Raw genomic sequence first — 25627 nt, forward strand, 5'->3', positions numbered from 1 at the left:
AGTAAAAACAAACGGGACAGAATGAGGGGGAGGGGCGGGCAAGCCCTGGTGCAGGAGGGCGCGGGCCGCACTGGGTGGACCCTGCACCTGGGCCACATGCCACAGCACCCAGGAGGGCCAGCCCAGAGCGCGGGTCCACAGGTCAGCAGGGCGGCCAGGGTGCAGCTGGAACAGGGCCAGGACCAAGGTGCCCCCAGGGGACGTCCGGCTCAGCACCTCCTCCACAAGCCTCTGCTCAGCCGGACGCTCAGGAGGGAGAATCACACCAGCGCTGCGGCCTTGTCCCCACCTCCCCAGCCCCTCTGGACCGGAGGGCAGTGGCCCAGCAGTGTCCTCTGGAAAGGGGCCCATTCCACACTTGGGTGGGGCGTGGGGTGGCCTTCACAGGTGACCCCCAACTCGCCAGGGGCCCGGGCCTCCAGTGCGTCATGTCCTGGGGTCAGAGTGAAACTCTGAGCTCCCCGGCTGGCTGCTCTACTTCCTTAGAAAAGCACTCACATTCATCTGAGCCGCCGTGCAGACCAGCCGCCCTGTGTGGCGAGGTGGGCCTTTCTGCCCTTTCAGATTTGGGGGTGCCTGGAGCAGCCCTGGTGGGGCCCTCCTGGTTTCCTTGTGGGGGAGGCCTGGCCCCCAGATGGCTGCCTTCATGGAGGGGACTGGTGGCATGTGGCCCCGGTGCAGGCAGGGCCGGGGACCCTCGCCCAGGTGGGGACCTGGCCCAGGTGTGAGAGCTGCCGGGCTGTGGAGCCAGGAGCCTGGGTGTGAGTCACAGCTGTGTGCGGCCTGTCTAGGCCTTGGGCCGCTGGGGTGGGGGGAACGTCCTGGCGAGCCGCTGGCCCCAGGGGAGAAGCTGTGGGCGTTGCCAGCTCTGCTCAGGCGCTGGCCCCAGGTGGGTTGGAGGTGAGGGTGCAGCTGTGGTGTTCCCAGGACTCCAGCCCAGGTGGACACGTCCACAGCTTCCCACCCTTGTACCTGGGGTGGGCCAGGCCCTGACACGTGGGCTCAGGTCCCCACTCAGTCCGGCTCCTAGTAGAGCCCCTGGGCCGATGGCTGGTCTGAACGTGTCCCTCTCATTCTTCTTGGCCACCATCGCCCTCTGCCAGGTGGCCAGGAGAGTGTCCAAGGCCCTGCTCCCTGAAGGCATCTACACCAGCTTCGCCCGGGAGGTGGTCGGCGCGGCCCAGCTGGGGGCTTGCTGCCTGGAGCTGGGGGCGCTGGTGGAGCTGGGCCCCTGGGCCGGGGGCCTCGGGCTCGACCTGCTGCTGACCCTGCTGTTCCTGCTCTTCCTGGTGCACGGGGCCACCTTCGACGGCGCGTCAGCCAACCCTGCGGTGGCCCTGCAGGAGCTGCTCCTGGCCGAGGCCACGCTGCCCGACACGCTGCTGAGGCTGGTGGCCCAGGCACTGGGTGTGCAGGCGGCCTGCGCCATGACCCGGCGGTACTGGGCCTGGGAGCTCAGCGACCTGCACGTCCTGAAGAACCTCATGGAGGCCCACTGCAGCTCGGCCCTGCGCACGACCGTGCCCCTCGGCACGCTGGTGGAGGGCGCCTGCGCCTTCTTCTTCCACCTGAGCCTCCTCCGCCTCCGGAACAGCCTGCCCCCCTACAGGGTGCTGGCCGTGGCCCTGCTGGTCACCGTCACGGCCTACACAGGTGAGACCTGGGGTCCCCAGCAGGTGCACTCGGACCTCTGCCCCGGGGCTGCTGGCCAAGGGGGGGGCCACGTCCTGGGATGCTGGGGTGGGGTGATGACCAGCTGGGTTGGACACAGCAGGAGGGTGGCCCCCTCAGGACGGTCCTTGCTGGCTGGGCCTCTCCACGATCCGACATCTTCATGTTCATCCCAGAAGGTCCACACTCGGGCTCAGGTGGCGGGGGACAATGCCATTTCTCCAGGGTGGGGCCCAGGCTCAGTCACCCCTTCCGAGGCCACCAGGTGCTGACATTTCTCCCTCCCTATTGGCACCAACGCTTACCCCACCCTGAGGTGGCAGCAGGCTCCCAACCCCTCTCGGGGGTCAGGCTCACCCTCCCAGGTGAGCTTCCTGACCACATTCTCCTGGGGTCCCTCAGGCCCAGTGGGAGCTGCCCTGGGCCTCCGGCCACGGCCTCAGCCAGCGCCCCATTCTGTGTTCAGTTCTCAGAAAAGGTCTCCTGGGGTCGGGCAGGACCTTCCAGGAAGATGGCCGGGGCGCCTCCTGTGCTGGGCGTGAGGGGCACCCATGACCGCTGACTGCAGACCGGTCACCTGCAGTAGGTCAGGCTCCAGGCAGGGGAGACACGGCAGGAAGGGGCCGAGGCCGAGCACCCCCATCTCTGCCGCAGCCCGGCCTCAGCAGGGCCCAGGGGTCCCTGGAGGTGAGGATAGGCGTCGGCGCTGGGTAACAGGCAACTACACAGCTCAAAGGCAGGTGAAGCACTGTTCCGTTTATTGCAAGTACAAGCAGGTTTTTATATTTTCATTTCTGGTAGTGATTCACATTTACAGGTGCATAGCATGATCAGTTAAGCAGAAAAAAATCAATACAAAGGTAACCAGGAAAAGTACGAAAGTTCCCATAATTTCGATTATGTTGAACAAAATTATTTTGACCAGGAGAACTATTAATCAGACAACTTAAAATGGCTCTATGTACAAAGTTTAAATGTCCTATTATTTATCAAAGTTCTTAGAGTTAGTCATGGGACAAAACGATACGCTAGACCGAGCAGAGGTTAGGAAACTCATTATAAGCCTTTGTAATGTCTAACTTAGCTATCTATCTTTCTATCTAAAATATTTCTGTGTATTATAAACTATTTCTCTAGTAACTGTTTTCTACATGCTTAATAGCTAACTAGCTTCTCCTGTTTCTTTGCCTGTCTAATTCTAATAGATACATGTCCCTATTCAAGGTAAAGGAGGGGCTGTTATTCCAACAACTCTAGACATTCAGGGGCTGTTTCATTAGAGGGGATCTGCCTCGGGACTTACTTAAGGGGCTGCCTTGGGTATTCCAGGCCCCCTACTGGCTGATGTCATCATATCCTACAGCTGCTTAATCAGGTCAGGGAAGGAGGGGTTATTTTGGGGAAAGGCCAAGGTGATATTGTTCTCAGCCCGACCTAGTTGCTGTTCAGCTCTGAGAATGGTCAGCATTTCTAGGAGATTCCAAATTATCAGAAAAGTAGAGGTTAGAACACCAAGAGACAGCAAGATTAAGATCAACACCACATATCCATTCCTGCCACGTCCACCAGGCCGGAACACGCTTCTGTGAAGTCGTCCTCCCCACGCTCGGACTTTGTCAGGCAGCACGGTTGGCACTGGGGCTGGACGTGACACATCTCCACGTGGGGTGCCCAGTGAGGGCCGAGCCAGCACCGAGGGCTCACTGCCCGTGTTGCCAACCCCTCCTGGGGCAGGCACACACTGTGAGCTGCCACTAGGGCCGGCACGGGCGGGGAACCCCAGGCTCAGCTGAGCCTGTGGGGGATGGAGGGGACAGTGCTCTGCGACCAGACCACCTGCATTCCTGCCCTGGGGTGGCCCCCGGGGTGCCTCCCACACAGCCAGCGCCCCACCGGTAGGGCCCAGGGGTGGGGCTCTGGGCTCCGAGTCTATGCGGCCGCCTGCCTTCCCCGAGACGCAGACCTGCTGGGGAGGGCCCTGCTCTCTGGGGCCCAGGCTGCAGGTCCAGATCTCCCCTCTCCCTCCAGCACAGTGCGACCCTGGTGTGGCCTGGCCCGTCTCTGTGGTTCTGCCTCCCTGTGTCTGTCTGTCTGTCTCTCAAAGGCCACAGCCCTGGAGGCGGGAGGTATTAGAAAAGGGGGGGGGAGTGAGTCCCCCCAGGGACGGGAGGTCAGCATGGATGCTGGACATCCCTGGAGAGACTCGCTGAGCTGCTCCCCGATCTCGAAGCCAAGGGACGCCCCTGCCCGGGCCGCCACCCACCCTGCAGGGGGTGGAGGAGGGGCTGAGCCAAGGGCAGGGCCTCGTCCAGGCTGATCTGCTGCTTCCTCCACAGCCGGGCCCCTCACGTCTGCCTTCTTCAACCCCGCCCTGGCTGCCTCAGTCACCTTCCACTGCGATGGGCATACCTTGCGAGAGTATGCCCAGGTGTACTGGCTGGGCCCTCTGACAGGTAAGGGCCCACAGGGCACACTGCGGTCCTGTAGGAGCTCATGGTCGAGGGGCAGGGACAGATAACACCCCTGCATCTGGCCCCTGGGGTCCAGCTGGTGGGTGGGGTCCATTCAGGGGCTGCTTCCTGACAGAGGGGCCCTGCGGGGAGGGGGGGGCTGGACAGTGTTCCCAGGCCGCTGCCACTCACGGGGCCTGAGGGCTCCGCCCTGCGATCCAGACACCGAGGCCACTCCTCAGTGGGGCTGGTGACCACTCCCTTTCCACCCTGGGAGAGGGGCTGGGAGTGGCCTGAGTCTGGACTTGGTCACAGAGGGTCTGGGCCCCTGGAGGGGACGATATGGCGGCAGGGCTCCCTGTGTCCCCTGCGGGGACCCTCACAGCCGGCCAGCCTCCCTGACCTGTGCACCGCGCTCCCCAGCCTCTGCCACCACGAGGAGGCCTGGGTAGAGAGTGGCCAGACAGGCTCCACCAGTGGCTGTGAACTCTGGTGCAAAGCATGCTGGGCCCAGGTCCCCAGATGGTGGTCCACAGATCACAGGGACTCCCGGTGGCTTATCCCCATCTCCCAGGGGTAGGCGCCCTGGAGGAAGGGCATGGCTGGGAAGAGCAGTGTCCAGGAAAGGACCCCCGCCAGGTGTGTGGGCTCCCCATCCCAGGGAGGGCCCGCTGTGTGTGGCCCGGGTGGTCTTCAGTCGCACGAGCCCCAGGGCCCGGCGGCCTGACCCTCGGTCTCCTGCAGGGATGGTGCTGGCTGTCCTGCTGTACCACGGCCACCTTCCCCGCCTTTTCCAGAGGAACCTGTTGTATGGTCAGAAGAACAAGTACCGGACCCCCAAAGGGAAACCCGCCACGGGACCTGAGGACACCCGGACGCCCGCTCAGGCGGGCAGAGGCCGGGAGCCTGGGCGGCGGGGGCTTGGGAAACCACCGCTGGGCTCCAGCTGAGTGGACAGGCTCCGAGTGAGCTCCACAGAGGGCCAGGCCACCGGCTGGACCCAGGGCCCTCCCTGGGCAGAGGGGTACCATCGCCCCTACTTCCTCCTCCAAAACTCGTCAATAAACCGTCCTCGGACCTGCCCAGTGGAGGGGCACAGGGTGGAGGCTGGTTTGTGTCACCTCCGTCTTCCCACTCTGTCCGCCCAACCTCTTCTCAGAGTCAGAGCGGGACTGGGGGAGGGGCCTGAGGGGGAACCCGAGGTAGAGCTCTCCCCAGCGGGCTCCTGGCTGCCCCCGGCACCCCAGCAGCCCAGCCCGGGCCAGGGGCACTGAATGGGCCCAACACCCTGGACCCTGCTGGGGACATCATGGATGGGGTCTGGGGCCCAAGGCAGCAGGGGAGCAAGCCAGACACAGGCCCCCACCCACCAGCACCCTAAGCTTCAGGGCAGCTAGCTGCAGGCTCTCGGGCCCAGGCAGACCCCCACCAACCCCAGGGCCTTCCGGGAGGACCCCAGCTTCCCCCCAGGCTGGAGGGGTCACAGCCGCCTCCTCCCCCCAGGCCAGGGGACAAAGGCTCCTCAGCTCAGGGTCCCTGGAACCCCCAGCCCTAGGCCCCACCCTCTCTTCTGGCTGAGAAGGACAGGTCCTGGTCACCCACCTGGGCTTCTAGGAGGCAGTGGAGGAGGGAGAGAAACCCCCACCCACTTGCATGGCTCCCCGACCGCCTGGCAGTGCAGCGTCGCACTCAGCCCGACCCCCGGCCTCCTCCCTGCTGTGCGGCTGCTGGAAGTGGGGAGCAGGGGACACCCTGCATTAGGGCCTGACTGGGTGGGGCCGGAGCACACAGGGGTGTCGACGGGGTGGCGGCGACCGGCTTCCCTCCTGGAAGGCACCGCGCGGGCCAGGGCAGGGGCTGCAGTGGCACACGGAGCAGAGGTTGTGGCCCTGGAAGGAAAGGGGGTCTCCCCGAGGGGTGGCACGGGGCCCGAGGTGGGAGGACGGCTGGCATGTACGTCCCCACGCAAAGTTCCTTTGCTCTCCACACAGCTGCATCCAGGACAGAAACTGAGGGCACAGGCAGTGAACTTGGTCGGCTGATTAGCAGGAGACACTGGGCACATGGGCGTCGCCGCAGTAAAGCACGGCGCGCAGCTGCCGTTGGAGGTGTGTGAGGGTTGGAGTCTCTATTCCAGAAGACTTCAGTATTGTCGGGAAAACCCTATTCGGGCCCTGGCTGGTGTAGCTCAGTGGGTGAGCACCAGCTTGCAAACTGAAGGGTTGCTGGTTCAATTCCCAGGCAGGACACAAGCCTGGGTTGCCCACCAGGTCCCCAATAGGGGGCACACGAGAGGCAAGCACACACTGATGTTTCTTGCCCTCCATTTCTCCCTCCCTTCCCCTCTGTCTAAAAATAAATAAAGTCTTTTTTTTTTAATGAGAAGAAAAAGAATTTCTTTGAACTCATTTGGCAGCTGTGTCTCTTTAACTGGGACCCAGCTCAGAGACAGGCGCCCTCCCAACCTGGGGCTCCAGCAGGCGTCAAAGACTTGCGGAGAGGCCCCCGAGCCGGGTCGCAGCAGACTTTGGTATCTAGTTGTGACACAGAGGTGACAGGAGAGACGAGGGCCCGTTTTCCTGTGACACCCTTCCCAGGACGTCCGGCACTGGGAGGGTCACCTGGAGTAAACAGGGGTCACTCTGCGCCATTGAGCATGAGGGGGCCAAAGGAAAGGCTGAACTCGGAGGAGAAAGACCCATGAGGTCACAGACCTCCGATGTTGTGGCCAGGCCCCACCTGCAGAGGGGAAGCCGGCCCAGGACCCACAGCCCGAGACAGTGCCTTGTCCCACTGCACCAAGGGCAGCTGCTTCTCAGGGACACAGTGGCTGTGGGAAGACGGCAGCTCTAGGGGGGGCCCCCTCCCATGGCCCTCTCCTGGGCGCCCAGGTCTGGGCGGCCGCACGCAGCAGCGCCCGCCACCCTCCCTGCAAAAGGCCAGGGCCTGGCGAGCACAGCCCCCACCTCCTCCTGGAACTCCATGGCCACAAAATAGTAGCACACAGCGTCCAGGCAGCAGTTGGCGCTGGCCAGGCGGGGGCCACCTGCACGAAGGCCGCCACCCTCTGGACAGTGGGGCAGGTTGTGCCTGTCCCCTGGGCCACAAGCCTGGCCAGCAAGGCCATGTGCAGCAGGAGGAAGCAGAGCACGAAGGTGGCCAGGTTGGCCGTCACCATGCAGAGGGCCTTGAGAATGGGGGCAGCGGCCCGGGGCCGCGCCTGCGCCCACCGGCGGAGGAGATGCCAGAGCACCTGGCCGGAGCACCTGGCCGGAGCAGAAGCCCAGGAGGACCAGCGGGAGGACAAAGAGGAGCAGGGAGAAGACCAGGGCCCTGGGGCCCCGCGTGCGGCCCTTCCCAAAGTAGAAGCTCTCCCCTGGGCCCAGCCAGGCCGCGGGCAGAGCCACAGCCACAATGATGGGGACCCAGAGGGCCGCACAGGCAAGGACGGCCTGGCAGGGGCTGCGCCGGACCCAGGCCCCAGCGGGAACTGCAGGGTGGCGTAGTGGTCGGCAGCGATGGCCGTGAGGAGCCACATGCTCCTGTAGGTGTTGACATGGCGGAAGCTCTGCAGGACCCTGCACAGGGCGCCCTCCTGGGCCCCCGGCACCTGGCCCAGCATGTGCAGGACCCCTGCAGGCTCAGCAGCAGCAGGCCGTTGGCTGCGGCCAGGGTGACCATGTAGACGGGTGTCTCCGTCCAGCGGTGCAGGCGGCAGCAGAACACCCAGAGCGCCAGGACATTGAGCAGCAGGCCCAGTGCCAGGATGAGGCAGATGGAGGTGCTGGTTGCCACCTGCGACGCGGTGCCCCTGTCTGTGCTGCAGCTGCGCAAGCGGCTGGCAGGGGCATTGGCCAGCGACACCATGTCCATGGGAGCCATGTCCGTGGGAGCGGGGAGTGGGGGCAGGGCAGTGGGTGCCAGCAGGCTCAGGAGCTTCTCCTGGGGACGGGGAGGGAGGCACTGCAGTCACTCTGTCCTGCCCGCTCCCCTCCCCACTCCCCAGCTTCCTCTCCCTCTCCCCCACTTCCTGTGCCAGTCCCAGGGCTCCCACAAACCTGGATCGGAGTGCCCCCTCTTCTAACCCCAGGGGCTCCCCCGAGACCCCCCCGACTGAGGGCCAGCCACCTGGCCCACCCCACCCCACCCTGCCAGGCAAGGCCTCTGTGGGGCTTGCTCTTTGAACCTCTGGACCAGAGGCTTCAGCTCAACCTGGGTCCTTTGCTGGCCTGGGCCTCTGCAAGGTCACCCTGCCCCTGAGCCCTGGGGGCCTGTCCAGGGGCCATGGCCCAGCAGGGGGGGCCTGGTCCTCTGGAGGCAGAGCTGGCCTATGCTCTCTCCTCCAGAGCTCAGGGCCTCCACCCCACACCAGCGAGGTCTTGGGGATGCACGAAGGCCAGCCCCACACCCTGCTCCTGGGAGCCTCTCTGGTGGCCAGCAGGGCGGGCGCAAGACAGGCTTTTCAGAGGGACAGCGTTGACTCAGGGTGGGCTCACTGACCTGGGTCAGCCAGGGCCTTGAGGACTCGAGCTGGGGCAGCCTCTGCACACAGGAGAACCAGAGACCCTGGACCACCGCCTGGAGGTCCAAGGGAGGAAGGTATAGTAGACATTGTGGGGTGCTACCCAGGGACCCCCTTTGGGACAGAAGGGCATCAAGCAGCTCCTCCTGGCCGTGCCTGCCCCACGTGGTCAGCTCCGGGCGCCCAGGGCGCAGCTACGGCCCGTCTGTCCTTCCGGCTTCACTCACCCCCTTTCTGGTGGGCTGGCCAGAGAGTGCTCTGGAAGTCCCTGTATGCAAATCTCCCTCTCAAAGGGGCTCTGAGCCCCCATGCAGGGCATATTCTGGCTGAGCAGGAGGTGGCCTTGCCCCAGCCAGCCCCGCACAGCAGCCCTGGGGGATGCAGGCCTGAGCGAGGATGCGGCTGCGGCTGGGGCCGGGCCCGAGGGGCTGGCTGGCTGAGGTGGCAGGGAGAACGTGGCCAGGCCACCTGCAGGAGGAAGGGGCCAGAGAGTGGCCGGGGACTCAGCCCCTCTGCCCAGGGGCACCCCCGGGGGGACCTGGAGAAGGGCAGGCGAGAGGCAGCAGCACTTCCTCTGGGAACCCCACAGTGAGGTGGGCGGCCGCCAGCTCCGGGTGCCCCACAGGTGCCTGGCGCTTCGAGGGGCCATCTGCTCAGGCCTGGAGCTGGTGCTGCAGGGGGGCACAGCTCTGAGGGCAAGGCAGGGCACCCCTCCTACACCAGGTAGGTGCCGGGGGTGTCTCTTCATGGTCAGTGCTCTCCCGGGGAATGGGGGCTGGAGGACAGCCTTGCTTCCGGGGGACTGGGTGCTGTCTAGCCTAGACTCCGCACCGAGATGGGGAGGCCGGCACGCCCCTCTGTGTGTGGTCGGACTTTGACGGTGCTTTGGGGAAGTCGGCCGCGGTTTCCCCGCCGTGGGCTCCACATCCCAAGGTGCCCTCCCGAGGCGGCGGGGCAGCCCTGAAGTGGGGTACCTGGGCCAGAGGACCCTCGACACAGGCAGGAGCAGAGCAGGGGCCAAGGGCCAGGTACGGACGGCACCACGGCGAAAAGTTCCAGGTGCCCAGCAGTGGGCAAAACTGGAAATGAACTACTTCAGGCTCGGCCCTCACCCGCAGGGTGACCTGTCCTTGCCTTTCAATTCGCTAGACCTGTGGCCCAGCCCCCTGAGAGCAGGAGCCAAGGGGCCCCCAGGAGCTCTCCCAGGACAGCGAGGCTCTGACTGGCACTGGGTAATCTCAGGAACGAGTCTGACCCAAGGACACGGCCTCGGTCAGAGCAGCGGTGATGTCGCAGTTCAGCTGAGTGTCAGCTCTGCGCCCAGAGAAGCGCAGCACCTGGGGGGAGCGGGGGGGCGGCACCCTGGCTGACAGTGGGACCAGCTGTGAGGACTCAGGCCCCCATGGCCATGCCAAGCCACTGGGGGCGGGGACCGCAGCCCTGCAAAGACACACCTGGGGTGATGGTGCCCAGTCCACGGAGACCTCCCCTGCGGCCTCCACGTAAAAACCCCCATGACGAAGGACCGGCCCTGCGTGTTCGAGCTCCCCCCCCACTCACACCTTCTCCCCCACTTCCTGCCCCCAGGGGTGCACCTTGCACCTCATGTCCTCCTTCCTGAGCCCCAACAGCCTGTCTTTTCTGACTGTGGGCCTCGTTCTCTGAGCCCATGCCGCTCAGCCGGCTCACTTCCTCCACTTCCGTGACTTTCTAAATAATCTTCCCCTTCTAGGTAGAGCTCTTGGCTCTGGGCTCCTTCCTAGCCAAGCTCAGGGACCCACGTCTAACTTCACTGTGAACACCTGCAGCTCCTGGTTCCCACACCGTGGCCGGGGGGGCCGACCCGAGGCCCACACCGCCTCCCCAGGCCAGCTCCGCTCGCTCCCCCAGCACTGCCTCTAACCGACATGTCTTCCTGAGGGAGGCTGGACACATGCTTAGGAGGGACTCTGCTGAGAGCCGGACGGAGGACAGCCGGCCCCTCCTCCACGGGCTGCCTTGTCCCCAGACCACCTGTGGCCCGCTGAACCCCAGCACAGACAGGAAGAGGCTTCTTAACACAAACTGCCCTGGAAGAAAGACTCAGAGCACTGGCCAGACAGATGGCACAGACTGTCAGGGACAGAGCGACATGGCACCACCCAGCGGCACCTTGGTGTCTGTGTAAGAATCGCCGGCCACTCAGGTTCTGCACAAAGCCCAGCTCCCGATCAGAAGCAGCTTGGTTCCGGGCAGTTCTCTGGGTCCACCCCAGCCTTGAGGCTCGAAAGTGGCCACCACTTCCTGGGAGTGGCCTCACTCTGAGCTGACCACCCACGCTTCCTCTGGCTGTCCCCACGGGGTCGGAGCTGGGCAGCCCACAGCAGCGTACCACCCCCAGACTCTCCCCAGGGCATCTGCGGCCTGTGCAAAGCGGCGTCCTGTGCCTGACTCTGTGAAAACCCAGCTTCCTCCACTGTGCCGGGAGCCCCAGGAACCAGTGAGGGGGGCCCTGGGCACCCACGGGAGGTGGGCGGGTTGTTTTGGGGCTGAGGGCCCAGCAGCTGCCCCTCTAAGCTCAGAGAGGCCACCGAGTCCTGCTGAGCACGGGGCCCAGGGGGCGGCCGCACCTGCCCTTTTGGTCTACGGCTCTTTTCTGGTGCTGGTCCCCACAGGCATCTGGAACCCCCTCCTCCATCTTACGGAGCTGGGGAGGCCAGGGCCAGGGCTCTGGAGATGAGTCCCAGGCCCAGTTGGCCTGTTTTCCTGATCCCCAAACCTGGCCGAGGACAGAACTAGGTGCACCAATAGCCTGTGGGCGTGCCAGCCCTGGGGGGGGGCACTCTGCAGACCCCTCGGTTCCTTGGAAAGCAAAACCCTGGAGGGTGGAGGTGGCAGAGGCCAGGGGCTGGAAACTGTCCCCAAAAGGGCGGGGCTGTGATGACAGGGAGCAGGCTTGGAGGGCGAGAGTGGGGTACAGACACCTGGGGAGACTGGCTGGGGTGAGGGAGGCTGGCCCTGCCTGAGCCTGGACGTGCGGCCACGCCAGGGAGGCCAGGGAGATGCGGCCGTTGTGCAAAACTGCCTGCCTGGCACCCAGTCCCCCGCTTCCTGGACGAAGCATGGGAGTGTGTCCCTGGGCAGACCCCGGCCACCTCCTCCCAGCACCCCTTCCCCACCCACGGCATCTGTGCAGGGGGCCCAGCCCGTGCCAGCAGGAGGAAACCAGGCAGCCACTGGGCTTCAGGGGCCAGTAAGCCAGGTGGGTGGGAAGCAGGCTGGAGGGCAATGGAGAATCCCCCGGAGAGACACCCCGCCCCCACACTCCTGCCGTGCAGGCTGGGTGGCACAAACAGCTCGGTCCTGGCCAGCCCCGATGGACAGCTTTATTCTGGCCCCAGTGGACAGCAGCACCAGGCTCTGGACTCAGCAGGGGTGCAGTCCTGTCACAGGTTCCTGGCGGGGAGGCCTGCTCAGGCCTCAGTCCCCCAGCCCTTGGTCCTGTCTGTCCTCCATGCCAGGGGTGGGGTGGCCACCATCCCAGGCTCCGTGCCTAGAGCCTCGCTGCCCACTGCAGGACCAGGCCCACAGCCACAGCGAACTCCAGGGCTCCTCGCCACCGGCTCCCCTGCCCTCCATCAGGCGGCACCACCTGGCCCCCTGCCTCCCCAACCTCATGCTCCTCTCCTAGGCCACCGTCACACACAGAGAGCCCTGGCTCTTCTGGGCCCTGACGCCAGGGAGGCTGGCCAGGGCGGACGCCTCCTGGAACTCCCTGGCCATGTAGTAGTAGCAGACAGCATCCAGGCAGCAGTTGGCATCCGAGACCCTACTGGCGACGTGGATGGCGTAGACGGTAGCGCAAGTGTGCAGGCCGGTGGCCAGGCGCCATGTCAGTACCACGTGCAAGGGCAGGAAGCAGACCACAAACACGGCCAGGTTGGCCCAGACCATGCGGACCGCCTTGTGGGTGGCCTCTGCCTGGCCCACCTCAACAGCCGGCCTCCGGCCCAGGGCGGCCACCACCTGCAGGGAGCAGGGCAGCAGCACGGCCAGCGGCAGGTAGAAGCCCAGCAGGGAGAAGACCATGGTCTGGTGGTGCTGCCGGGCGGGGTTCCCGAAGCAGAAGCCGCCTTCCTGGTCCTTGAGGGCCCAGCGGAGCCCCAGGGAGCCGGCCACCAGCACCCAGAGGGCCGCGCACACGGCCCCAGCCTGCCTCGGGGAGCGCAGCCTGCGGGCGTACAGGGGGTGCCGCACGGCCACGTAGCGGTCCACGGCGATGGCCGTGATCAGGCCGATGCTCATGTACCTGTTGACCAGGTAGACGCTCTGGGAGACCTGGCACAGCACCGTGTCCCCCGTGGGCGGGCTGTGCATCAGCGAGTAGACCATGAAGGGCATGGCACAGAGCAGGCAGAGGTCGGCCACGGCCAGGTTGACCATGTAGACGCGCGTCTCCGTCCAGCGGCGCAGGCGGCAGCACAGCACCCAGAGCGCCAGGGCGTTCAGCAGCAGGCCCAGCACCAGCACCAGGCCCAGGTAGGCGTTGTGGATGTACTTGACCGGAGGCAGCAAGATGGCGGAGCAAAAGCTGCCGTTCATGGTCCTGGGGCTGCAAGAGGCGATCTGGGCTCAGGGGGCGGGCAGGAGGCCGGGCCTAGGGGCTGGCGAAGCCCCTCCCACCTCTGGCCAGGGATTCAGCAGGTGAAACCCCACCGCCACCCAGGCACCCAAAACTCACCCTCCCGAGGAACTCACAGACCCCAAGGCCGGACCCCTGCCCAGGGGACAGGCAGGGAGACCATGCCCTTTGGAGCAGGGTGGCATCGTGAGCCAGCCCAGACCCAGACCCAGGCCTTCGCCCTCTCTGGAGCACCCCCTGCTGCCCCGGGCCGGGCCTGCTACTGGGCAGAGCGGACATTGGGAACTCATCGTCCGCCTCGAGTCCAACAGAGCCAGCTCAAGACAGGGAGCCTGGTGCGGTGACTACGGGGCGGGTGGAGGACGAAGCCCTTCTGCCTCTCCCGGGACCTGGCTGCAGGAGCGCCCACCTCTGACCCATGCCCGGACCCAGCAGAGCGGACACACCCACCCCACCCCCAGCCATCTGGCAGCAGAGGCCCAGGACAACAGGGGCTTTGGCTCTGGTCAGCACCCCCTCAGACCTCCAGAACTCCCCCACCCCGGGCGCTGAGGCCCACCCTGGCCCCATCTGGGGCAGGGAGCCCCGAGCTCCCTGTGGTCAGAGCAGTTAGTGGGGCTCGGCCCCTCCAGGCCCAGGCTTGGGTCAGGGCGGCGCTGGGCTGCCTCTGCCCCATCCTCCTCCTCACCAGAAGCTCTGCCCAGCCTCACCCTCTACTGCCCACGCTGGACTCTGGTCCCCTGAACGTGCTCCAGCACGCAGCCTGGGGGGGCCAGGACCAGCCTACCGGGGCAGGGGGACGGGGTCAGGGGCCTGGCCTTCCTTCCACTGCACCCAGTGCCAAGATGGAGTCCGGATTCACCCTGAGCTGTGCCGGCCTCGGTGCCCTCTCACCAGCGGCACAGGGCACCTCCGCCCTCACACCTCCTCCCAGCCCCACCTTGACTCCTCTGGCTGGAGGGACCTGTTCCCTCCCCCACGAGAACAGGCCCTCTGGGGGCTCCCTGCCTTTTAGGTGGGGAATGGAAGGTGGTCAGTCCCCCAGGGCGGCCCAGGGCCAGGCTGGGCTGGTTCTGCTCCCATACCCAGCCTCCCCCCGCCCCCGCCCCCACTCACTCCCACACACGGGAGGGAGGAAACATCCAGAGCCCAGTGTCTGCTGAGTCATCAGGCTCATTAGTGCCTCCAGGCTGCCGCCCCCTGGGGACTTGCTGACACAGACCACAGCCAGGCAGGAGCAGTTTCCACCAAGAACAGAAAGATTCGGCAAACCAGCCATCCCAGGTCTTTTGAATTTAAAATGGCACATTTGCTAGCAATTACGATTTCACAAGCCCTTTCCCGGGAGTAAGATTCCCCAGGCCTCCAGCTCCCCCTCCAGCAGCTGGGGGGCGTGGCCTGTTCCGTCCCTTTTCTGTGTCACCTGCCTTTATACCTCAAGCCCGGAACCTGCTGGAACTCACTGCTGGCCTTCCCCCTTCCTGCCCATCCTGCCCTCCCAGCCACCTCCCACACAGACACCCCAAGATCTGCCAGGCCATCTCTGTGAGACCCCCCACTCCAGAATCCTTCGAAGCTGCTGGGACTGCTGCCCTGGGGCCCTCATCTCTGTCCCCTGGGGTGGGTCCCAGGAAAAGCTTGGGCCGTCAAGGCCTCAGTCCTGCCCAAATGGCCACTGTGTGTCCCTGCCTGAGCCTGGCTCCTGCGTGGGGATGTGTGTTCGGGACAGGGATGCCAGCCGGCCTCCTGCCCAGGCATGCGGACCGTCTCCACAGCTGTGCAGGGTCAGGGGTCACGCTGGGGCAGCTGGGGCTTGCGGAAGGAGCAAGCGCTCAGCTGCCAGGGCCCTTCCTCTCCGGCCGGGGAGGCTGCTGTGGGGTGGGGAGTGGAGGCCCCTCGTCTGCTTCCCACACAGGCAGCAGAAAGCCACGTTCCAACCTTTTCGGAGATCCGTGCATCCCCTGCAGATAGATCTGTGTGTGTCCTGGGGAGCCCGGCCCCCCCTGCAGCCTCGGGGCTCCTCTCGGTCTGCCCGCCCTGCTGGCCTCAGTGACCCTGCGTATCGCTGAGTGGGACTCGGGGGGCGGATGGCAGCACCCCGGCACCATGAAGGCCTCCGGAGCTCAGCCCACCTGAGAAACACCCCGGGGTCCAGGACTGGCATGAGCGAAACGAGAGTGTCACGGAGCAAGGTGGGGGTGCGGAGGGGAGGGGCCTGGCACCTGCCGCCAGGGACACGAGCAGGTGCAGTCACTATGCAGCAAGAAGAGAGCACGTAATTCGGCAATCCCTCATCTGAGAGTTGATCCAGAAAATAAGAAAAACAGCTTCTCTGAACAATACGTGAACCTTTACATTCGTTCACAGTGTCATTCACAGTGGCCAAGATGTGGAAGCCACCGGCATCCAGCGACAGACACGGGGACAGGGGATACGGGGTGGGCCCACACACCGGGACCCTGCTCAGTCACAGCGAGGATGAGACGCTGCCACTTGTGATGACAGTGCCGGACGCCGAGAGTACCACACATGCTAAGTGACATCAGTCAGACAGAAAAGAAGAAACACTACCTGGTTTCGCTCACGAGGGGGATGTGAAAGAAAAAGCAACAGAAGAAACCTAAACAAACTCACAGACGCAGACGGCAGAGTGACGGCCACCAGAGGCGGTGTGGTGGGGGACAAAGAGGGCAAGGGTCAGATACACGGTGACAGGAGGACACTGGACTCCGAGTGCACGGTGGCCGATGACACTCTCCTATCCCTGAAATGTATGGAATGTTAATGACTGGTGTTACCCCGTAAAATAAAAAACTTTCATGAAACAGAACTCACGGAGGCAAGAACACAGAACTGAGATATTTCTATTCTCGTTTTTAAACTGGTGGCCACAACCCACAACGTGGATTTCACAATGAGATGGGAGCCCAGGCCCTGGGAGACACCCCAAGTTCCTCCGAACTGCAGCCCACATTCTGACCGACCCTGCTTGGAGTGCCTCCTTTGGACACCCCCCTCAGTCCCAAGCCCGCAGTACAGCACAGCCCGGCCCTGGGACCCCTGACCCCCCAGTTGGCACTGACCTGCCCGCAGCCTGGTTTTCTGGGCTGAGTGGTCGACTCCACCCTCCGTAAGGCGGATGAACTGATCACAGCCAAGGGAGGCTGGCGGGCTCCCCGCCTCTGCCCAGCCCAGAACCGCCTGGGAAACTTCCAGGAAGGGAAGTGAGAGCCCGGCGGGTGTGATGCCTCTGGACTCCTCATGCACCAGTCCGAGGGCACTCACCCTCGCTCGCCCTCGCCGGCAGGACCTTCCTGCTGCTGCTTCAGCCACCTGCCCGCTCAGGCCCTGCTCCTCGGAGGCCTCCTATCCAGGGGCCTCCTCCTGTCCTGAATGCCCCAACGGCCACGCAGCCCCGGCCCCCCCTCAGCTGGATTCTCCCCCTCCCTCTGAAGACCTTCTTTCCCCGGTCAGCTCACACACCGCTGCTGCCTGAATCTACAGCCCCTAGACTCCCGCATATGCCCCCTCCGGGAAGTGACAGGAGCAGAAGGTGTTGTTCAGGAACATGTTCCTTTTTCACTAGCTGACCTCTCTTCAATTCAAAAACGCCTAGGCTCATTCTCCACTAACCCTACCAATTTTATCAGGGAATTCCAGTACCTAGCCCAGGCTTACGACCTCGCGTGGCACGACCTGCACATCATTTTAACTTCCACTATGACCCCGGACGAGCGCAACTGCGTCCGGACTGCAGCTAGGGCTCATGCAGACCAAACCCACACCACCAATCCTCTAATGCCAGTACAGGCTGAAGCCATGCCAGGGGCAGGACCAGGCTGGGGCTACCAGGTAGGACAGGCGGGTTGGAGACGCTGCGACCAAATGGTCGAGTGCCTGATAGCAGGTATGCACCAATCTGCCCAGAAAGCAGTCAATTACAATAAGCTCAGAGAGGTCACCCAAGGCCCTGGAAAAATCCAGCACTGTTTCTCAACAGACTAAACGAGGCAATGGTGCTCCATGCCCGCCTCGACCCGGCTTCTAGTGCTGGGGCCACTGTCCTAGCTACTCACCTTATCTCCCAGTCGGCCCCAGATATTAGAGAAGAAAACTAAAAAAGGCCGAGGATGGCCCCCAAACCCCTATCTGAGATCTGGTAAATATGGCATTTAAGGTTTTCAATAACCAGGAAGCAGAGGCTGAGGCTGCCCACCAGGCTCACCTACAGCAAAAGTAGCCCTGCAAACCCAGGCCATGCTAGTGGCCCTGCGGCCGGTGACAAACACGGGCGCGGGGGTGAAGCCTAAGTCCGGGCCAAAGAACACCTCACCGGGGGGCCTGTTTCAAGTGTGGCAAAGAAGGGCACTGGGCCCGCCAGTGTCCTCAACCCCGGCCACCAAGGAAGCCTTGCCCCGATTGCCAGCAGCTTGGCCACTGGAGGGATGCCTGTCCCCTTAGAGGCTCATCCCTGGCGTCTCCACACGGGGGACCAGCCAATCTAGGTGAGGACTCTTCCCTGGCCACACTGGAACTTCTCAGACTCCTAGGCAATTGAAGGGGCCCGGACTCAAAGACCCGCATCACCCTCGCTGAGCCCAGGGTAACGCTGCAGGTAGCGGCTAAGTCATCTCTTTCCTGGTGGACACAGGGGCTACCTTCTCTGTTTTACCATCTTTTTCAGGACCTCTTACTCCTTCCCAGATCTCGGTCATGGGGGTTGACGGACCCGTCTCGCCTGTGGTGAACCCCCCTGCTTAGCTGCAGTCTGGACGGCTTTCCCTTTTCCCATTCATTCCTTGTCATACCCTCCTGCCCTATTCCGCTTCTGGGACGGGATGTTCTCCAATTACTAGGTGACACTCTTCAGATTGCGCAAAACCCGACCCCTTCCCCCTCCCTTATCCTCCCGCTGTTAGAAAATCCAACTCCTCCTCCAGCTCCGCCCATTTCCCCTTCCCTTGTCAACCCACAAGTGTGGGACACTTCTACCCCAACGGTGGCTTCTCAGCCCCGCCCCCGTCGTCATGCGCCTAAAACGGCCCCTCGTTTTCCCATCCCGACCCCAGTCTCCCGTCTCCGACGCAAACTCAAAAGGATTCCAGCCTATCATCACCCGCCTCGCCTCCTAGACCAGAAACGGCCAACCTCCAGCCCCTTCCCTCTAGGCCCCCTGACAGCAGGAAGTAGCCAGATCGCACACGACGCCCCTTATCCTATCAGAGAGGTTGGGATGTCAGGATGGGCGGGGTAGGGTAAACCGGCCGCAGAACTACGACCCGGAAAAGACCGCTGACGTCAAACCAGAGAGCCGAAAGGGCGGGCTTACCTGAGCCCGAGGAGAACCACCGATGATATATTGTTCAACAGGGACCAATCCCCAGCTCCCACGAAGAGCCAACCATAGTAAACCCCCGTCACACTCCCTGCTTGGGTGCGACCTCCCCGACCCCCCTCTGCAGACCGGGAACCTCACAAACCCCAACAAAGGTCTGTACTGCCTGACTTTGTGGCTGATTGGCATTTCTTCCTGGGCGGAGACGAAGAAAACCTTTCACAGCCAACGTCAACTTCCGTGCCGCTGAGCCCCGCACAACTCGGGGTTAGAGGCACCGACCCCACACTGCCAAAACCCCACGAGTAACTTCGACTGCCCCGAAACCTGACTGCCAGGGGCCTCCTGCGGCCTGGAAGCCTCAATGACCACAACAGGCTGATTCACGCACTCGGGACGGGGTGCACTTCGGACACTGTGTTCTTGAAGCGAGTGGAGACCAGAGTCTCGCCGAGAAAGCCACGGGGAGGGAAGTCACAGGCACGGCGTGAACCGAGAGCGACGTGCGCGTCCGTGGGCCCTGTGGGTTTGAACCCTTGTTTTCAAGGGTCAGCTGCACATAGTTCTTGCCTGTGGCAGGGACCTCCCTGACCTCGACTTGTCACCACGGGGACACAGTAGGGCCTCAGTGAAGCCTGTTAGCCGGCTGGCAGCCCCGACAGCAAGAAGAATCTAGCCAACGGCCGAGCAGAGGACCGAGCAGGGTCGCAGCTCCCAGTGGGTGCTTTGTGAACGCCTACTGACCACGGGCTCAGACACATGTGCCTGTGAGAGGGGTCTCTGTCCTCCCACCGCCCCCAGCTCACCACGCTGCTGGCTCCCTCCCAGTGGGGTGGGGGCTGCTCTGGACAGGCCTCTGGCTTCAGACCAGGCCCTGCCACCCATGGCTGGGCAGTCTCGAAGCCGCAGCAGTGCATCTGTGGAGGACAGGCCAAGGGGCCCCCCCGATGCCGCCGGGCCCCCCCGCTCAGCCCACACTCCACGCCTGTCATCCTGCCGAGGTCCCAGGGGCCTGTCCTGCTTTGCACCTGCTGGGCCTGGGAGAGACCCTGTGACAGGCAAGTGTGTGGGGTCTGGGCGGGGTGGTCCTTGGGCCTTTCCTCTGAATCCTTGGGGGTGGAAAAAGCCTCAGGCCTGTGAGCGACAGCCATCAGCTACGGTCACTGCACTAGGTCCACCTGAAGCTTGGCGGGAAGTGGCCCGGGGGAGGCCAGGCCACCCTGCTCCGGCAGCTGCCACTCTCTTCCTCGGGAACCTGCCACCCCGCTGTGGGGCTGAGATCCCTCATTCATTCATCACTCATGTGTTCAGCAAATGTGCTGAGCGTGGGCAGGTTTCCCCGAGCGGCAAGAAGGGCAGGGCTTGGTGGACACCCCCAGTGACACACCCTCGGGGCCTGCCTACTGTGTCTGCGATCCATAGATCATGAAGGGTCATGAAAAGGTCATGAGGGTCCTTCAAAACTCCCTGGGCTACAAAGATGTGAGAACAGATGGGCCGGGGGATGCCTGTGGGGCTGCCTGTCCTGGTCCAGACCCCCACGCACACCCCACGGAACCACAGGCACACGCAGGCCACGCGAGGGGATCACACACGGCACCACCCTTCCCTGCCTGTCACCGCGCCTGCCCGTGCCTTAGGCAGTCCAGACACTGTGGGCAATGGAAGTGCCTCCTCAGCTGGCTGCAGCGCCCCACCCTCCTGGCACTCTCCCAGCAGGAGGGTCCCAAGTGGGGAGACCATGGTGGGGCGGCCTCAGCCCCCCAGGTGGGCTCACTCACCTCTGCCAGCCGATGCTCCCCGCCCCGCCTGGCCAGTTCCCAGGTGGCCAACAGCTTACAGCCCGTGTCTGCTCTGCCGGAACCCTCAAGGATCCCTCTGCAGCGGCAAAGGGGCGGCTGAGGAGGTTGCTCCAGCCTCAGGCTGCTGACTCCTCCCAGCCTCCTCCCGCCTCTGCCAGAGGTTGCTCTGTCTGACTGAGGCAGGCTGCAGGCCTCAGGCCAGGCTGCCTTCCCGCAGGGCACCCCCCACCCACACAGAACCCCTGGCGGGGCTCCAGGCCACCTGGGAGGCCCTCCCCATTCATCATACCCTCTTCTCTTCCAGGAGGCCAGGAAGGAGGCCGTGGCCCCTGCTGAAGAACCTGGGGGCCCTCCCCACCCCACAGGACAGGCATTCTGGCTCCGCCCCTGTGGGGCCCTCAGGCTGAAGAGGTGATGGGCAGAGAGCCCGGGTGGCCTCCCCTCTGCTGGGAAGTGGGCTGGGAACCTGCCGGGGCATCTGAGGTCAGAGCAGAGGGTGTGTCTCCCCATGAAAGGGCTGGTCTCCCCCTGACCCCCTGCCACCCAAGGCAGCAGCCTCCACAGTGGCTGGTCTGACCCAGTCTGTCTGGGGTGAGCCCGAGTAGGCAGCTCACCCAGCCCCCCAAGGGCCACTGAGGCAGGAGGTCCCCCGCTTCCCTTGAGAAACTTGCTGTCCCCTCTCCTGTCCCTCCCCAGGACACTGGCCTCCTGACCCTTCCTCTGGACAGTGGACAAGATGCTAACTAATAGAAACACAACAGATTACACGGAGAAGAAGTAAAGGGCTCCGTAAAGAGGTGAAAAGAAAAGCCTGCAACAGACTCGTAAGAAGAGAAACGTGAATCAGCAGTGCCCATTCCCTGCCCCCTGGGCAAAAGCCAGAGGTGACAGCAGCTGCCTGAGGACACCCCCCAGGGACTCTGAGCAAGGCACACCCGACCTGCGGAGGGGGTTTGCATATCCACCAAAATTAGAGATTCGTGTCCTTTGGCCTGGGAATGCTCCTCCTAGGAACCAATTCTTCAGACAGACAGACAGACAGACAGAAAAGATGCTTCCACGCTGGGGCAGCGGCGGCCTGGAAAGCACACACGTGTCTCCCGCTGGCACCCAGAGCACCAGCAGTGGAGGGGCAGGCGCCGTCTCCTCGGGGACACACACGCGGCTGTGTGGCTCTGGACAGACAGGGGCCCGTGGCTGTCTCCAGCAGGTGCTGTGAGGGGAGCTGGGACGTGGGTGTTTCTTTGTGACGCACGTGGTGAAGGCCAGCAGGTTATATTTTCACAAGTGGAAGGGGAAGCCATGGAGTTCTTTGGGATGGAGGGATGGCCAGGGAGTCCCCACGGCGCTGTCAGCGTGGCCCTAGTTATGAATAAGGGCGTGGGGGGCAGAGGCGCTCAGATGTGGGGCTTAATAACCCGGGGGCATGGGCCCGTGGCTTTTCCGGGGAGCTGCAGCGTCACACCCCAGGGCCCACGGGGAGAGGTGCCGTGCTGCAGAGGCCAGTCGAACCAGGGGTGGACCCATCCAAAGCCCCCGAGAGCCTGGGACGTTGATTGGTTCTTTTGAAAAAGCACCTGGTCCGGGCGGAACCCTAGCGCCTGGCTACCTCCCCAGGGGAACAAAGCGCACTCTTGCACTAGCGCTCCCTCTCCCTCTCTCTCCCCCCCCCCATGGCCCGCACTCGCCTGGTGCACTCGAGTGTGCTCTCTCCACAGCCATGTGGCCTTAGCAGCCGTGGCTGACGGCCTCGAGGACCGCACACTCGGACTCCGGGGGCGGCTGGGACACCTCGGCACGGCCATGGACTGCAGCCCCGAGCCCAGGCACAGGAGCTCGGGCTGTTTTTAGCCCTGCTTTCCCACGGCGGGACCAATGGAGATGGAGCCTCGGGGTGGCCTTCCGCTCCAACAGATCGTTCTGCTGGCCACCACTTCCTGTGCACGGGTCCTTGGAACGCTTGCCTCATGCTCCCGTGGAAGAGGCCCGTTTTCACCAAAAACACAGGGTTGTGTGGGGCTGCAGCCCGAGCCCACGGCCATTGTTGGCGCTGCTGGGGGAGAAACGGGACCCCTGGGCTGCAGAGCTGAGTGCTCTGGGAGCCGGTGGGACCAGCCTGGCCCCTACGCTCCTTCTCAAAACCAGAGGTGACCCTCCCCTGAGGGAGCAGAGCCAGGCCCCAAACCCCACTGTGTCCCCAGGACCACCGGGACTCCTCTGCTCGTTTCAGATGCAGCGGAGCTGGTTTACATCTGTTAGGTGTCATGGGGGCAGATCTGGTAAAACCGAGTGACGCAGACAGGGGACCCTGAGCAAGAGTGATCACAAACGAAGAAGGAAAGAACTCGGAACCTCAGAACCTTGGCTGCAGCCTGGTTGGCCCTGGCCAGCTGGCTGCGGCTCCCACCTGCCGCCCGGCCAGGCCCTCGCCCCAACCACCTGCTCCCAGGGCAGCCAGGTCTCTGTACTCACCGCCAAAGCTCTGCGACCCCCAAGGCTGACCCAGGCCTGGGGGAAGACCATGGGCTGGGACATGAGAGGGAAGGCCCAGGACCAGGACGGGGAAGGGCACAGCTCCCGCAGGGCGGGCACTGCCACCATTCCTCTCCTGCAGGAAGTGACCCTGAGACGGAAGTGCAAACAGGTGGAGCGGGCAAAGTCTGCCGGGGGGCGGGAACGGTGTTCCTGCACTTCCCACACCTGCCAGCTGGGTCTGCCAGGCCAGATGTAGAGGAGGGAGGCAGCCTTCGCCCGCACAGCCCCCCATGGGCAGGACCACAGAGCGGCTTGGGTCCCTAGGCGGGCCTGGCCCTGGATACTGCCCAGGGCGCTGCACTGCCACCAGCCTGGTGGGCTGGCTACAGACCCTCCCCGGCCCCGCTGGGTCAGGCCACCCAGTGAGCCCCTGCCGGTTGGCAGGGTCCCTACAGATCTGCAGCCCCAGCTCAGCCCAGACTGCCCCAGTGGGCCTGGGACTGGTGACAGGCGTGAGAGTACAGACTGAGGCTGACACGTACAAGGCATGGGGACATCCGCCCCACGGCGGTAAGGGGTGCAGCCCCCAGGGTGGGACCTGCTCAGGCCCTGGACAACTGGGGAGCAGCCTGTTCCCCGGCTCCTCAGCGGACAGCCCCACCCCAGCAGGCACTTCCAGGCTGCCCAGGGCTCCAGGGCGGACCAGAGGGCAGAGCTGGGACAGTCGCTGGGGGACACACTGAGTGTGGCCGGAGCCCAGATCACCAGGCAGCGCCATCAAGGACAGGCCTTCAACAAGGGCCCTGAAGTCCACAGACGGCTGCTGGTGGAAGCAGGCCCTATGGCTTCAGAGGCTGCCTGGGAGGTGGGGGTTGGGGGCTCCTTCAGCGCTGCCTGTGGTGGGAAGGCCTGGGGGCAGGAGGGAGCTGGTCTGGAAGTACAGGGAGACCACGTCCTGTGCACCCAGACATCCGCTTCCTCAGCCCCAACCACACAGGTCCTAGGACCGCAGGGGCCACTGCCCCCCCCCCCCCCCCCCCCGCCACANCGGCGCCCCCGACTGGGCCTCTGCCAATCATGTCCCTCCCCACCACCCAGCAGGAGACTAGGAATGTCCCCAGATCTGGTCACAGCCAGGGTGTCTGGCTGAGGAGCCCCCAGCCCTCTGCCCCTCCTGGGAGAGCTCCAGAGGGTCCTGGGCCCCCCGCCCAGGGGTGAGGGGGCTGTGAGCAGGACCTGGTTTTCAGTCATCTGCTGCTGCCCCCCCTTTGGAGGGCGGCACACCCCATCTCCCACACAGGTGCTCTGCGGGGAACTTCAACCAATGACAAAACACATGGCTTTGTCTGTTTTCACGTAATGGAACTGCTTTGCAGCCAACAAGCTGACAACAGAGACTGAGCAAGGAGAGGATGGCAGAGCCCAGAGGCGCAGGGCCAGCTCGAGGGCACCCCCTGCAGGCCTCCCCGGGACTCACCCGCCGGAGGGGCCCATAGGGCCTGCATCCTGCCTGGGGCATGGCCGCCGTGACAGATGGGCCGTGAAAGGTCACCAGGCCAGGCCATCAGGTGGAAATGACAGGCCGACTTCCTGAGTTTCGGAGGCCGGAGGTCGGAAGCCAAGGCGCTGGCTGGGAAATTCAGTTCCTGGCCTGCAGACGGCCACCTTGCTGCTGCTCTCGCTTGGCCTGGGGCCTGCTCCTCCGAGGACACTGACCCCATCACGTGGCCTCATGTGAGCCTGACCACCTCCCCGAGGTCCACCTCCTGGCACCACCGCATGGCATAGGGCTTCACTGTGAATTTGGGGGACCAGCTTAGTGCACAGCATGCCCCCCCAGGAGCCAACGGGCATGTTCCAGGGGTCTTTCCAGTTTTCAGGCCCCACGTGAGTTCCCTAAAGAGGGTCCCAGTGTAGGTGGCAGCAGGTAGGTAGTTTTCACCCAAACAGAACTCCCCCCACTGGAGCAGAGGTGGCCAGCTGTGAGTGGCAATGCATGGCAGGACCGGCCTGGGACAAGCTGGGGGCTGTGAACCTGGCCTTTCAGCCTCCCAGGCACTCCCTGGTGGAGGCGCAGCTGTGGTGCCCAGCACCGGGACAGACGTCCCCACCTTCCCACCCTTGCGCACAGCTCATAGGACACTTGTGTTGGCCACAGCCTCTGGAGGGCCCACCCCCAGTCCCAGGGGAGGGCCAATGAGTGCCTATCTGTGGCAGCAGGTGGACTGTGATGTCCCGCACGGGAGTGGCCTTGTCCAAGTCCAATGTTAACCTGCTCTAGTGCCGGGTCAAAAGGTGCCAGGGACTGGAATGTGCCAGCGGGCCCTGCGAGCTGCAGGTGTGAGAGATGCTGACGAGAGACTCTGAGAGTGGCAGGCAGGTGGCTGAAGGCCAGGGGTAGGTCTGGGTCATTCACAGAACAGCTGTGGCTGGAGGGCAGAGCCAGGCCGGGGACCCACAGATTGCAGAGGGGGTGGGGCTCAGAGAAAAAGGGCCCCCCATGGAAGGTGCCAGTGGCAAGGGCTCCCCCAGACGCCCCACCACTGCCGACAGCACTCTGCTAGGTGGCCACCCACTGGGCAGAGGAGAGGGGCACCGGACGTCAGAGGCCCGCCGGGTCCTGAGCAACACAGACCGTCAGAGCAGGAAGCACAAGGCGGCTGATGACAGGATCTGGCAGGGACCGGCCCACAGAGGGCCCTCAGGGACATTTCCTGGTGTCTTCGCACATGACTGCCACGGATATGGGGC

The 25627-nt window shown here is 64.0% G+C and overlaps 2 protein-coding genes and 1 pseudogene across 2 annotated transcripts; 1 reads left to right on the forward strand and 2 right to left on the reverse strand.

Moving 5' to 3' along the window:
* Positions 1-1006: 1006 nt before the first annotated feature.
* LOC119003091 (aquaporin-12-like) lies at positions 1007-5280 on the forward strand. Its single transcript, XM_037069251.1, has 3 exons — positions 1007-1653; positions 4008-4124; positions 4866-5280. The coding sequence occupies exons 1-3, from the start codon at positions 1047-1049 to the stop codon at positions 5069-5071; spliced, it is 930 nt and encodes a 309-aa protein (XP_036925146.1). The 5' UTR covers positions 1007-1046; the 3' UTR covers positions 5072-5280.
* A 1201-nt stretch (positions 5281-6481) lies between these two features.
* Positions 6482-7994, reverse strand: LOC119003095 (G-protein coupled receptor 35-like; annotated as a pseudogene).
* Positions 7995-11982: 3988 nt separating this feature from the next.
* LOC119003090 (G-protein coupled receptor 35-like) lies at positions 11983-13727 on the reverse strand. Its single transcript, XM_037069250.1, has 2 exons — positions 13364-13727; positions 11983-13234 (listed from the first exon to the last, which is right to left on the reverse strand). Exons 1-2 carry the CDS (start codon positions 13552-13554, stop codon positions 12310-12312), a joined length of 1116 nt encoding a protein of 371 aa, XP_036925145.1. The 5' UTR covers positions 13555-13727; the 3' UTR covers positions 11983-12309.
* Positions 13728-25627: the final 11900 nt, after the last annotated feature.

The sequence above is a fragment of the Sturnira hondurensis genome, unplaced genomic scaffold (assembly GCF_014824575.4).
Source record: "Sturnira hondurensis isolate 20B ecotype Veracruz unplaced genomic scaffold, ASM1482457v3 Scaffold0018493, whole genome shotgun sequence".
Classification (NCBI taxonomy): domain Eukaryota; kingdom Metazoa; phylum Chordata; class Mammalia; order Chiroptera; family Phyllostomidae; genus Sturnira; species Sturnira hondurensis.